Below are 14,982 nucleotides of genomic sequence, written 5' to 3'. Positions count from 1 at the left end.
AAAAGTTCATGGAATAATAGATAATGGCATTAGAAGATTGTGCACATTTTCCATGAACTTTTTGAAGGACCACTGATTTGCAAACTCAGGCCTCAGAGGATAACCTCTTGGGCAGCTTGGGCCTCATTAAGTATTTTGTGCAAAATTATGGCACATCAGCTGGCTGTTGGAGAGGCATGGGCCCAACAGTTGAAGAGTGCTCTCCAGGTCCCTCCTGGGGGGGAGGCAGACGCAAGCCACCCAAAGCCTCGTGGTCTGATATCTGCAGATGCTCTGATCACGTGGGGTGTGCTCAGAGGAGCCGAGGGCAAGGTGGCAGGGTGCTGCATGCTAGCATCCCAGTGACCTCATTTCCAGTCCCAGTTGTACCGCATCCAGGATTGGCTACATTTTCATTGTTAATCCTCATTTATTCAGTCAACCTTACCAGCTCCTATGGTCTGCCCTGCTGGGTGCTTGGCAGTCATTGCAATCAATACACAGAATCCAGTCTTTGTCTTTGATGAAGGCTCATCCCAAGTTGTCTGTGCCAGAAAGGCTGTGGCTGTGACTGAGAGGTTCCAGGGAGCTGGGTCACAGGATTATCTCACTTCTCTAATCCCCCTGCCCAAAGCCAACTGGAAAGGAATTGGTCATGCAACTTAGCAACTTAACCAGGTTAAACTTAGCAGAACAGAAAACAGCTGAGTGTGAAGTAGGAAGGCAGGAAGCTTACATTCAGAAGCCCAAGAAGTATTGCAATGCAGACGAAAAGCCACTGGGAATATCACCAGACAGACTCATTAAGCAAGAAGGTTTCTGTGAAAATAACAAAATCATAGCACCCAGGACGCCCCAGCATGAGACGAAAAGCTAAAAGGAGATTTAAGCTTCCTATTATTAAACTAAATTATAGCAGTTTAGGAAGAAAGCACTTCAAACCCTCTGGGTTGCTGGTGGCCCTGTTAAGGGATGGTGGCTCTGTGAAACTGTCGGGACGTCTCCCCCATGTGCGGCTGGGGAGGGAAGGGGAGGAGACCGAGAGGTAGCCCAGTTCTGAGGGCTGGGGGTGGGAAGAGATGTCTATGGACAGGGACATGCTCAGCTGAGCTCTGTCTGGGAGCTGGGGGAGCAGGGGGCATGAGTTAGGGAAGAGAGTGGAGTGCATAGTAAGCATATAATGTTTTATTATCACCTGGCCAGCCTGCAATTTTGGTGGCTGAGGGTGAACACCAGAGATCCTGGGCCAGCTGGATTCGGGGCTTGTTTTCACTTAGTGTTTGATCCCAGATCCTCCAGGAAACCACTTCAAGTCAGAGACCAGTGTATTGATTAGAAATCAGCGAAGGCTGTATTGGGCAAACAAGCTGCTCCCATGTCTGCTCCGCCTCTTAAGTCCATGGCGACTGTGGGAGTCCACGTGGCCTGGAACAAGCTCCCTGCAGGGCAGCGGCAGGACTCAGGTGAGCAGCAGCTACAGCAAGGGTCCCTGGGTTGGTAGCAGCACCAGCACCAGGTAAGGCGGAAAGCCCACACAGACCACGTCCACGGGCTGGGCCTCTGATGCTGGAGCCCTTTGGGGAACAAGAGAAGCCAGGCAGACATTGTTGAGAGACTTTGCTGCTCCGTGTTGCTGTTCATCAGAGCACTTTGGTTGGTGGGGTTACAAGATAGAGCCTTGGTCCCCGTGTTCTTTCTGTGTGGTGGGGCTGAGTTTCAACACAGGTTCTGCGAGACTGAAATCTGGTGGGGGTCCATATCCCAGCTAGGGACCCACTCTCGTCTCCTGAGTGTTGGGAGCATGGAAGGACCAGACTAGGAAAACATCCACAGGTCTTCCCATCCCCCTTCAGATCCGGCACCGGGTCTGGGCTCCATCCATTCCTCCGTTTGTAGGGAGCTCATCCACCTGCAACCCAGGCCCCATAGCTCTCACGTTCACGCTGCTCCCTGCCTCCCTTCAGGGTCTGGCCTAAAGCAGGCTTTCTTGGCCATCGGTCTTCCGGGGGAGAGGTTGATCTTCCGAAAGGGCCACTGGATTGCTCCTTTTCAGCTCAGTCCTCCGCGGACTTGAGAATGCGCCTTTCCAAAAGCAGCGTGCAGCAGAATCACCTGGCGAGCTTGTTAAACACGTGCGTGGGCCTCAGCCCCAGGTACCTTGATGCATAGGTCTGGGATGTGCCATGAATTTGCATTCCTAACAAGCTCCCAGGTGATGCTGGTGCTATCTTGTCTGCAGGGCACACTTTCAGTAGGGCTGTTGTAAAACACAGCTGTGACCCTCTAGCTCTCTTGGTAGCTTACCCCCCTCCCTTTAATGGCTCTATATTACCCTCAGGATAAAAAAAAATCTATGCACTTATGAGTATTCCCATAAAGGCTCCCATTATCTGACCCCAGCAGGGATGCCACGTACTGTTACACAGTTTGTGCACTGCATAAAGACATATCACCAAGGGGATGAAATCCATTAAGCGCTGGGCTGTGTCTAGGAGGAGGCAGCCCACTAGGAACTAAGAATGGCACTTCTTTTTCTCCTTGCCAGAACAGCTCAGGGGACTGAGGGTGGGGGAGTAGCTATTGTCTTCTAATTGATACAAAAGCACTTGGTCGGCCCGTGGTGATCCTGCCCGAGAGCATCCCTCCAACCCCCCCTTCCTTCCCACGCCTCTGTCTGCTTGTCTCTGCTTCCCACTCCCTGAGGAAGGCTTGCTGAACCAAGGCTGAGTTCGTGTTCCCTGTGTGTGCTCCCAAGAACAGGCTGCGCTGGCTTCAGGGCAGCAGCCTTGCCATGCTGTCCCCGTGCCTTCCTGGAGGTCCTCTGTGTCTTTCTCGCCAGCCTGTTGTGGGTTCCTGGAGACAGGGTGCCTAGGCCAGGGCCAAGCACCTGCTACAGAGCTCAGTGAATGTCTGTTGTGGATTTCACTCGGCAGCTGTGGACTCTCCTAGCCGCCACACCCCAGCATGCCATTTGTGGTTTTCTCTTATGCATTTTATTTAGCAATAATTGGGAATTCACTAAGAAGTTGCAAATGCCAGCACAGAGAGCTCTGTAGCCTTTTCACAACTTTCCTTAATGTTAACATCACACATAGCCATGATAACATTCATTAGAACCAAGAAATCACATCAGCACCTTACTCTGCCTAAACTGCAGACCTCCGGGGAACCAGGGAAACCCCACTTTAGCCACAGGGGCTCTTTTCCTCTCTTCCAGGTTCTCACAGGACACTTAGTTGTCAAGTCTCCTTGTTGTCCTCTGATGCGTGACAGTTTCTTGGTCTGCCTTTGTCTTCCCATGACCCTTGAACTTTGTAAGAGTATTTATCAGTACTCCGTCTGGATGTGTCTGATGCTTTCTCATAATGGGATGAAGTTACGGGGAGGAAGTTCACGGAGGAGTGCGCCCTGGTTGCCACGTTGTGAACCGAGGACTCTGGCAGTCGTGTGGCTCCTCACTGGTGATGTGAACCTTCAGCGCCTGGCTCAGGCACTGTCTGCCAGGTCCCTGCACGTTCAAGCCACACCTTTCCCCTTTCCACCCTGCAGTTGTTCAAAGTGGATCGGTAGGTCCAGCCCACGTGTAAGGGGAATGAAGCCCCCATGCTGAAGGGAAAAGCATCCAAGAATTTCTGGTCATACGGTAGAACCACAGCAGCAACGAGAAAGCCTGGGGAAGGAAAGAATTGGGAGTGATACTCTGATGCTCGGGAGATGTCATTGCTCCCTCGGTTCGCCCACCGGGTGCAGTGAGCGCCCCGGGATCCTGCCTTCAGCGAGCACTGCTGCGGGATCTGGTGGTGATTTCCCGGTCTCCTCCAGCCTGCCAGCCAGCGCCCCTTTCTCTGTGTGCCACACATCACAGTTCTTCTGCTTAGTTCCATTCCACCGTTCTCAGCCCTGGCTGTCCATTTCAGTCTCCTGGGAAGCCTTAAAGATGATGGCTAGGAACTCACAGCCTGAAGATTGGACTTGGTTGGTCTGGCTGGGCCAGGCCTTGGTATTTTTTTTTTTTAAGATTTATTTATTTAGGCCGGCGCCGCGGCTCAATAGGCTAATCCTCCGCCTTACGGCACCGGCACACCGGGTTCTAGTCCCGGTCAGGGCGCCGGATTCTGTCCCGGTTGCCCCTCTTCCAGTCCAGCTCTCTGCTGTGGCCCGGGAGTGCAGTGGAGGGTGGCCCAAGTCCTTGGGTCCTGCACCCGCATGGGAGACCAGGAGAAGCACCTGGCTCCTGGCTTCGGATCAGCATGATGCGCCGGCTGCAGCGCACCGGCCATGGCGGCCATTGGAGGGTGAACCAACGGCAAAAGGAAGACCTTTCTTTCTGTCTCTCTCTCTCACTGTCCACTCTGCCTGTCAAAAAAATTAAAATTAAAAAAAAAAGATTTATTTATTTGAAAAGCAGAGTTACACAAGGCAGTACACAAAGAGTGAGAGGTCTTCCATCCATTGGTTCACTCCCCAAATGGACACAACAGCCAGAACTGGGCTGATCTGGAGCCAGGAACCAAGAGCTTCTTCTAGGGCTCCTACATGGGTACAGGGGCCCAAGCACTTGGGCCATCTTCTACAGCTATCCCAGGCCATAGCAGAGAGCTGGATTGGAAGTGGAGCAGCTGGGACTCAAACTGGCACCCATATGGGATGCCAGTACTGCAGGCAGTGGCTTTACCTACTATGCCACAGCGCCGGCCCTGGCCTTGGTATTTTCTTTTTCTTTCTTTAAGATTTATTTGAAAGGCAGAGTTACAGAGAGAGGTAGAGACAGAGAGAGAGGTCTTCCATCTGCTGGTTCACTCCCCAGATGGCTGCAATGGCCAGAGCTGCGCCAATCCGAAGCCAGGAGCCAAGCCTCCGGGTCTCCCACCCGGGTGCAGGGGTCCAAGGACTTGGGCCATCTTCTACTGCTATCTTAGGCCATAGAAGAGAGCTGGATCGGAAGAGGAGAAGCTGGAACTACAACCAGCGCCCATATGGGATGCCAGCACTTCAGGCCAGGTCATTAACCCGCCATGCCACAGCACCGGCCCCATGGCCTTGGTATTTTCTAAAAGGATCCCTGACCCTGCCTAGTAGTTGTGCCGCTTCCCTGGGAGGTTGTCTTCTCTCTCTGGCAAAGCCAGTGACTCCCATGTCTGGGTTTGCAGAGGACTTGGCTCCCTGTGAGTGTCCTCAGTGCCTGTGTTGTCCCCAGAGCCTGGCCCGGTACAAAGTGAGTTCTGTGTGGATATTGTGGATTCAAAGCATGAGTACGTCTCAACAGAAGCAAAAATCTGTAGCTGACTGTGCCCCGGAGTGGCAGGTTCCCACACTCACTCGCTGGCTTCACGGCCTTAGGACAGCAGGGACGGCAGTAGAGTGCCGGTCCTAGACGCTTTCCTGTTGTCGTTCAGGTCCTCAGCTCTCCGTGAAAAGGAAGGCAGCGTGATCAGGAAGTCATGGGCGCGCACACGCGGGCCTTCTGGGCATTCATGCTCTTCAGACAGAATGTGTGCATGCTGTGCTTGTTTCCTTTTTCATTTAAGGTTTTTTTTTTTTTTTTTTTTTTTTGCTTATTGTTTTGAAAGAGAAGGAGACAGAGATGGTCCATCTGCTAGTTCACTCCCCAAGGGCCCTTAGCAGCTGACTGAGCCAGGCTGAAGCCAGGAAGTCAGAACTCAATGCAGGTCTCCCATGTGGGTGGGGGGACCCAAGTACTGGAGCCATCACCTGCCACCTCCCAGGGTGCACATTCGCAGGAAGCTGGAATCGGAAGTGGGAGCCAGGACTCAACCCCAGCACTCTGATACTAACTGCAGGCCTGCCAAACAGCATCTTAACCTCGTGCCAAACACTTGCCCCTTGTGTTGTATTCTTAAATCATCAGGAAACTAAAGAGCCAGAAATACACTGCCAAACAAGAGATGGCATTGAGATGGTCTCCTGGACTGTTTGTCTCTGCATCAACCCAGGTGGCAAAGACCTTTTCTTGGAATTTTTTTTTTACAGTGGACTGGAAAAGGAGAAAAATGTTCAATCTATTGTTTTAAACTTAAAGAAAAATAAGTGAGTTGAACCTGTTGTTCAGTGAGTGGACTATGTTGATCTATTTTGCTCACAGCCTTGTTAAAACTCTCAGCTGTTCAGATTTGCAAAGATCAAGGTGGAAGCCACTGGAGAAAATCAGGAGCAGAGTGGGTGAGGGTCACTCAGGGTGCTGACCTGCCCCGAGGGCTTCGCATGAAGTCGCACATGGAACCGCAGAAGGGAAGGGTCCTGGGCTACAGAGGATGCTTATGGAGCCTCAGGCTGCGTGTGGGCAGGTCTTGGCCCAGTCCACCCCATTGTCACTCACAGAGAGCTCATGCTATTATGGGTGTCTTCGTTTTGATTTAAAAAAAAAAAAAATTTTACTTGCTTGAGAGGCAGAGACAGCTCCCATCTGCTGGTTCACTCCTAAAAGAACAGGCAGAAGCCAGGAGCTGGGGACTCAGACTGGGTCTCCAATCGTGGGTGAAAGGAACCTGAAAACTTGAGCCGTCCCTACTGCCTCCCAGAGTATACTTTAGCAGGAAGCCGGGACTCGAACCAGGGCACTTAGACATGGAATGCAGGTGTCTTAACTGGTATCTTTCTCTTTCTTTCTTTCTTTCTTTCTTTCTTTCTTTCTTTCTTTCTTTCTTTCTTTCTTTCTTTCTTTCTTTCTTTCTTTCTTTCTTTTTTTTTTTTTGGATAGGCAGAGTTAGAGAGAGAGAGAAATGTCTTCCTTCCGTTGGTTCACTGCCCCAAATGGCCGCTACGGCTGGCGCGCTGCGCCGATTCAGTGCCAGGAGCCAGGTGCTTCCTCCTGGTCTCCCATGCAGGTACAGGGCCCAAGCACTTGGACCGTCCTCCACAGCACTCCCGAGCCACAGCAGAGAGCTGGACTGGAAGAGGAGCAACCGGGACAGAACCAGTGCCCCAACCGGGACTGGAACCCAGAATACCGGCGCCACAGGCGGAGGATTAGCCTAGTAAGCTTTGGTGCTGGCCCTTAACTGGTATCTTATTAACCGCTAAGCCAAATACTTGCCCCTCCTGTTTTTAAAAAAATTCCACGTAATTGTTAGTGGAATACCACCTTGCCTCGGACCACGAGGCAAATGTGGACCTCACATTTGTAACCTGACTTGTGTGTCAGTTGAACACTAAGTTCACCTGTTCAGACCACACTGTGCTTCCTCACTTTGGAGATGTCTTGGACGGGGTGATTGTTGGATATGCCTGCAGCCCTCCCAGGCCAACCCCTTGTTGGTATTCTGTGCCAAACCTCAGCACCGGCATCCATGCACCTGCTGAGAGGTAGCACTGCTGAGGGACTGAGGAGGCAGAGAGCACGTCAGGTTCTGGTCATCACCTGTTCCTCTGGTGCTTCTCTCTGCTGCCCTCGCCCTGTATTCTGCTGTGTCACCTCCCTTCCCCTCACTGTCCACAGCTGAGGAGTGGGGATACCTGTAAAGGATCCTAATCATTTCATTTTTGTGGATGAGATGAGATGGTTTACCCACAAGGTACCCTGCCAGTGCCCGGGACCTGTACTCCAAAATTGAGTTATTTTGGTCACAATTGCATCATCCAACCACCTGCTTCTGAATCGTGGCCGCACCCCTCATCCCTATCTTATCTTGGTCTGTCCCATAACCTACATGTACCCCTGTATCACCTCCTCCTCAAGGCCAGAACCTGGCCATGGGCTCCGTCTGCACCTGGAGCCCAGCACTGCACAGTCCAAGCTTGTTCAGGAAACACGCCTTTCCTGATGGGGCTCCTGCAGGGGATGCGTTTCCTCCTGTTCCCCCGCCTCTCCTGCCCCTCACTTCAACCAGGTAGAGGGGCAGCCTCTGCATCCCCAGGTGTCCCCTGTTCTGTACAGCTAGAGCCCTGGTGCAGAAACTCGAATCTCTCATGGACTCCCTGAAGCCTGACTCCTGGGCAAGAGGGCTGGAACCATTCTGTAACATAAAACAGAAACTGAAATCAGAATTAATATATCACCCTGGAAGCACCTGAGGCCCAGAGAGGTTAATCAGATTGCATGAGCCATACAGCTGATTGGATCACTCATGCATGCAAGAGGATGAAACACTGAGCAAACACCAGATAAGATCCTTGTCTTCTTGGAGCTTAAAATCAGGCAAAGGAGTCAGCAAACGTTTTCAGTGATGGCTTAGAGTAAATATTTTAGGCTTTGGGGGTCATGGGGTTTCCTTTTAATTTTTTTTTTCAGATTTATTCATTTATTTAAAAGGCAGAGTATCAGAGAAAGATGGGGAGACAGAGATCTTCTGTCTGCTGGTTCACTCCCCTGATGAATGCAACAGCCAGCACTGGGCCAGACCGGAGCCGGGAACTCTACCCTGGTCTTCCATATGGATGTCAGAGGCCATTTCCTGCTGCCATTCCAGGTGCACCGGCAAGGAGCTGGATCAGAAGCAGAGCAGTCAGAACTCGAACTGGCACTCTGATAAGGGACGCCAGTGTGGCAAGCGATGGCTTAACCCGCCATATCACAGTGCCAGCTCGAGCCTCAGAGTCTCTGTCACAACCACTTGATCCTGTAGTTGCCTGAACACAGCCATCGACAATACCTGAGTGGGCAGCGTGGCTGTGTTCCAGTAAACTTGGCCTACCAAAGCAGATGGTGGGTTAGACTTCACTCGCTGATCATGTTTTGTAAACTGGAGAAGCGACTCATTGATGACGTTATTGGATGACATGATGTAAAGTTAGTGGCTCAAAGGGAGACAAGTGGCTCTAGGAACACAGAATAGGAGGGCCTTGGAGGCAAAAAAAAAAGTGTCATGTCAGGCACGGTCTATGGATGAGGGTCATCGGTAAGACAAAAGAGAGGCATGGGAAGGAAGAAGAGTCTGAAGCAGACAGAGCTGGTGCAAAGGCCCTGGGGAAGAAGGGACCGTGGTTCTGTTCAGGAGTCACATAAGGCTTGGAGCACCATGGATGGGTCAGCACAGGTGAGGCCTGCTCATGCAATCAGCTGACAAAACCCACAGTTTGAGGTTGGACTCACTCCTGAGACCTGTGTGAAGCCCTTGTTTTTATTGACGTGATTGGATTTCTGTTCAGAAGGGCTGGCTCTGGTGTCTGGCTGGGGATCCCACTGTCAGCAGCCAGAGGAGAAGGGGCCCTGCAGTCAGAGCCCTGGAGCCCTGGAGCCCTGGAGCCCTGGAGCCCTGGAGCCCTGGAGCCCTGGAGCCCTGGGCAGGCCTGTGTGTCTCGGAGCCTTTCCCCTGCTAACCCTTGGTTTTATGTCCATGGCTCTAACAGCTCTTCCCTTGCCTCTGCTTCCACACCAAGATTCATCTTGCATTCTGCATTTGCAGCCACAGCTCCATCCCGTTCCATTTTTCTCACCTTTTTTCTTTCCCTCCCCAGCCCAATTCCCCACTAACTCCGTAAAACTTGCAAGTTAAATTTTTCAAAGGCTGTTTCTGACAAAGCAGTGGGAATTAGATTTGGTGAAGCCCTTCATAAAAAATTGAAGGCACGCTATATTAACATACATTGATTTATTCATAGTGTTTCATTACAAGTAAGTGAGGATCCTGTAATACCAGGAAAGGTTAGGAGAGCAGAGGAGCACGGTATATTATATTGACAGCTCGGTGGAAATTGAGTCGCTTTTGGATTGAATTTGGAGCACAGGAAAGGAATTGGCTAGTAAATAAGGCATGAGTTTTACCTCTCAGTGTCTGTATATCAGTGTGGTTGCCACCAGCCCAGGCAGAGAGACTGGGGAGGCTTTTGCAAGAATGCAGGGGTTTGTCTTCCCTGCTGGTGTGCTGGCATTGGTGGCTACAGGCAGAACTCTGTAAGCATCCGCCCTTTTCCGCTGCTGGGCAAAGCCAGACTCCAACCTCCCCTCCACTTGCACTTGCTACTCTGGTCCCATTCGGTTTTTCTCAGCCCCAGCCTTTTTGCACTGCAGGCCTCCTAGCTCCCTATTAGCCTCTTGGCTCCGCTCTGACTTGTATCTGCCTTCACTGACATGTTCCATTCTCTGTGGAGACGCCTCCCTGGGCACTTTGTCTCAGTTAGGCACTTTGCAGCAGCAGATCCTGAGACAACGATTCAGATAGAGATGAGGATGTTTTAGGAAACATCAATAAAGGGGTGGCATGGGAGGAAGAGAAAAGCAGGCGGCCAGTGGCCAGTGTGTGCTCAGGCCAGCGAGTGGAGGACCCTGGGTTGCTGCAGAGGTACCACGGGAAGAGAGCCTGGGAAGTTTATGCATCAATGCCCAGTAGTCTCTGGGGATGTTAATGACCAAGCACTCACGGAGAACACCTGCAGAGAAAGCCCTGGAGCACAGAGGGCAGATACTTGCCTCTGCACGGAGCTGGGAAGGCAGGGGGACACAGGAGATGCTCCAGAGAGTGTTAACCCAGTGTTTGCCTGCATAGTGATGTTCATTGGCCTCTGCTTGTAATGACCTGAGTCCGTCAGCTCACTGTGCCCCTCCTCCTGGGAAGACTGCTTCCGGAAAAGTCGGGTTTCTGTCCTCAAGGCTGTGGCATCCACCAATAGACCATTACTGCTTAATATGGGAGAGAGAGATCACCTTTTTCTCCAAAATATTTGCTGCCACTATCGGAAACAGCTAATTGCTTGTTTTTTTTAAAGATTTATTTTATTTATTTGAAAATTAGAGTTACAGAGCGAGCAGGAGACACACACACACACTCACAAACACACACAGAGATCTTCCATCTACTGGTTCACTTCCCAAATGGCCACAACATCCAGAGCTGGGCCAGGCCAGAGCCAGGAGCCTGGAACTCCATCCAGGTCTCCCACATGAGCGGCAGGGGCCCAAGTACTTGGGGAGGTAGATCAGAAGTGGAGTAGCCTGGACTCAAAGCGGCTCATATATGAGATGCGGGCACTGCAGGCAGTGGCTTAACCCACTGTACCACAACGTCAGCCCCAAAATTGCCTATTTTTTTAAGTAAAAGTAGAATGTTCCTTTTTCACCCGAGTTTGGTCGTCCTTGTAAGTATGAGGATAAAGTGACGTAAGCTATCAGAATAGCTGGTTTATTTCTCTAGAGTGCAAGTCACTTGAGGACAGGGCCTGGTCTGTATTCAGTTGGGGTCTCCAAGAGGCACACAGTGCAGTGCCAGGAATACAGGAATTTGTAGGAGTAAACAATGGGGGAAAGGAATGTTTTCCAACTGGAGAACTGTTCTGCAGGCCTGGCAGGGTGTTGCAGAGTAGCGAGCACAGACTCTGGAGGCAGCCAGATCACGTAGCAGCATGAGGCTCTCACTGCCATAATGAGGGAGAGAAGCCACCCACAAATGAGCACAGACTGTAGGCGTTGCTTTGTGTAGAGTTCAAAACCAAATAGAACTTGTCCATGCAGTTAGATGTCGGACCAGGTCATCTTTGCTGGGGTGAGCAGGGAGCATTGGAAGCCTGTAGAAAACCAAGTCTTGAGTCTAGTTTGAAAATAATCATAGAGCTGTGTGCTTTTATGTATGCATCTTATACTTTAATGAAAGCTTTCTAATGGAACGACCTAGATAATATAAATAAATCCTGTGTTTGCAGCTGTGTGATGCAGAGACCAATGTAAACAAACTTACCTTTAATAAGGTTTTTCACACACTGTTAGAAGTACCCTTTTGTGGCAGGGTAAGTACAGAGATGGAGATCGGGCGCGTCACGATTTTTATGAGACCTGGACACTGCTGTGTCAGTCGGCAGTGGCGTGGATCATTGCAGAGAGCCTTGGCCAGTTATTACCGGACTCACAGGCTGACTCACGGGTGCAGTGGGCTTCAGATCACAATGGGTGTTCAGTGGATTGGAAGACCCAAAACTTGCTGTGATCCATAGATTGTTTGCAAAGTGCTGTTTTTTTTAAATACCTGTTGCTTCCAGTTGAGTCTCAGTTTATCCGTCATTCAAGTGAAAATAACAAAATGTCCTGACTCTCCCAAGATTTTAGGGAAAACAAACAAGTCTAAGCATTAAATAGTATCAGGCAACCAACCCTGTTCCAGTGGAATATGGGACCCACAGTCTGCGCTCTTACCAAGCCTTCTAATGCTTCTTATCGGACCACTGCTCTTGGACACTGCACTGTGGCTGCGCTGCCCAGTATGGCAGCCACCAGCCATTACAGACTGCCACGCTTTTGAAATGTGGCTAGTCCAAATTGAAGTGTGCTGTAAGGGGAAAAAAAATCGGATCCCTAAGACTTAATATAAATAACAGGATATAAACTTTCTCATTAAATGGCTCTGTGTTGATCATAAGATTGGCATGATGTTAAGGATGTATGGGGTTCAACAAGGTATATTATTAAAATGATATTTTTCAATTCCTTTACTGTGACCACAGTCTGCTCCTGTTGTACAGGGCTGCTCCAGTGTGTCAGCCAGCACCGTGACATTCAGAGGCTGGGGTCAAAGGTGAAGTGGACAGGAGCGGGCACCTGAGCAGAGCTTGCTGACTGGCTCGCGTGCCCCTGACTTGTTCCTCCAAAGATCTCCAGTTTCCTGAGAAAAGCACTCACTTGTTTATTTGTTGGTTTGTCGTTCAGATCAACTACAAGGCTGTTGGCTCACTGGACCCAAGCGCGGATCTATCCAGCCAGAGGGGGAAGGTGTTCAAGCTCCGAAATGAAACCCACCACCTCTTTGTGGGCCTGTACCCGGGGACCACCTACTCCTTCACCATCAAGGCCAGCACAGCCAAGGGCTTCGGGCCCCCAGTTACCACTCGGATCGCCACTAAAATTTCAGGTATCTCTTTTATAAAAAGGAGAGGAAGAAAGCCCTCCCCCTTCCCGTGAGAAGAGGCAGAGGCAACTGTCACTGTGTGGTATGGGAGCAGTTAGGACAGTGCAGTCCCTTGGAGGTTACCTTTGTAGTCTCATGAAGGAAACTTCATCAATGAATTACCTAAAGTGTAAAAAAAAAAACCATGAATTAGGTGGTATTTCACCAAGTAATGGCAATGTGGTTGAATTAAATCACATACTTCATATTGTTTTGCTTCAGATTTATTTTCAAAATACATGGAAATTACATTTTATGCAAAAGCCATGCATGGATCTCAAAAAGATTTTGCACTAAGATAAACTCATATTTTTAATTCTACTTTTCCATGAATGTTTGAAGTACCATTTTTTCTTGCCTACAAATTGATTTGTAAATTTATTTTCAGAAGTATTCCTTTTGCCAGTAGGAGAACACAACACAGGTTCTCATGAATTGTCTGAGTGACTGAATGGATGAACGTCCATTAGCCATGGTGGTCCCAGGTTGCAAATGCCATTACTAGTAAGTCCCCTCCACTGCTAGAGCACACCAAAGCAGAATTATCTCAGATAATTTTTACAACTTTCATTTCATACATGCAATTCTGGGTTGCATACAAACATACTTTGCGCATTGTTTTGCAAACGCCATGGAGTGTTTTTGTAGCTTCATGTTTCCACTTATCCTTATCCCATAAGCATTTCCCACATTGTTTTCATTATAATGTTCTGTCAAGTGGATGGACATAATTTAATTAAACATTCCCCTGTGGTTAGATACATAAGATGCTTCCATGTTTTTATAAAATAACGCTTCAATAAACAGGTTGCAAAGTAAAGTTTAATCTGTTATCTTGGATTATGACTTTAGGATTAAATTCAGAAATTGAAAAGCCAAATTAAAGGGCATCTGGGGTTTAATAGCTCTTAATGCAAATGGCTAAATTACCTTTTCAAAGTTTTAGATTTAAATGCACTCCTATCAGTTGGGTATTGGTGGGGAGGGGCCCCAGGAAGCAGAAAAGTCAGGGAGCCTGGTTTATCATCGCTTGAATGCACATTTTCAATGTGCCTGACAATGTCAGCCCTGCGTCCACATCTCTGTGAAGTTCTGTTTCTTGCAGGAATCTGTTTGGATTCCTGCCGGTTACTGGCCACGTCACTGCCACCACTTCCAAGACTAGTGCACCTGGCAGGAATTTAGGGCCTCCTGGAAGCCAGAGCCTCCTTTGCCATCAGCCTCAAACACAGAGGCTGTGTGATGCTTGTCCACTCTCTACAGCCACCTCGACTGTCTTTAGGAGGGCGTGGAGGGGAGCATTTTTGGTTTTTGAACTTATCTTCACTCTCTGTCACCTCCCCAGCTCCATCGATGCCCGAGTACGACACAGACACTCCACTGAATGAAACTGACACCACCATCACCGTGATGCTGAAGCCGGCCCAGTCCCGCGGAGCCCCTGTCAGGTGATGCGGCGTCTTCCTTTGGAGTTTTCCGTTTTCCTTCTCTGCACTCTGTGCTCTTCTGGTTGAATCGTGTGATTGGCAGTGCTCATGGGCAATGCTGGCTGCGAGCGAGACTTCCCCAGAGGAAGAGAGGGGACTTTTGAGCCAGGATCCTCTCCCGCTACGATGGGGTGTTCAGAAGGCCTGAGATGGTCTGGGAGAGAACTTTCTGGAAAACAGTTATATAAATTTAGTTAGTGGATCACATGGCCTGGCCACATAACCTGCCATCCCAGCAAGATCGCCTTACTGGCTTCTGGTAGCAAACAGATAAGACAGACTTGCTGAATTCTCGAAGCAACCTATTCAGAGGTTACAAATGGGAGGAAATCTGGGGGCTGGTTCACTTTAGGGCCACAGTGCCTTAGAGTTCTGCAAAGGCGCTTGCTGTCAAGGTTCCATTGATGACGTTAGCAAGAACTCACTGGAGTTTAGGAGCGGGCTGATTCCCAGACAGCAGAGCCATCACAGTAGCCAAGCTGGCCAGTGTCGGTTCTTGGGGGACAGAAGTGTGGGCATCTATTTCAAACAAGCTACGCTTTGCACAAGGGCAGCGATGTTGACCGTTGTTTTTCTCAGAACTTTAGGGAACAGGACTATAATCCCTGAAATGAAGCAGTGTTGGGTGGATTAGCTTTCTAGTTGGTTCAGTTCTGCTCAGTTCCACAAGCATGCCTTGAACACTAGGA

The 14,982-nt window shown here is 49.8% G+C and overlaps 1 protein-coding gene across 1 annotated transcript in view; it reads left to right on the top strand.

The window, feature by feature from the left end:
* Positions 1-14,982, top strand: part of PTPRT (protein tyrosine phosphatase receptor type T) — a 787,789-nt gene that overhangs the window by 500,138 nt on the left and 272,669 nt on the right. The window contains exons 9-10 of the mRNA XM_062202558.1: positions 12,569-12,770; positions 14,152-14,254. Coding sequence (XP_062058542.1) covers positions 12,569-12,770; positions 14,152-14,254 — 305 coding nt within the window. The remainder of the gene's footprint in view (positions 1-12,568; positions 12,771-14,151; positions 14,255-14,982) is intronic.

The sequence above is a fragment of the Lepus europaeus genome, chromosome 10, assembly GCF_033115175.1.
Source record: "Lepus europaeus isolate LE1 chromosome 10, mLepTim1.pri, whole genome shotgun sequence".
Lineage (NCBI taxonomy): Eukaryota > Metazoa > Chordata > Mammalia > Lagomorpha > Leporidae > Lepus > Lepus europaeus.
The sequence above is the reverse complement of the archived record's forward strand: the minus strand, read 5'-3'. Positions and strand labels throughout refer to the sequence as shown.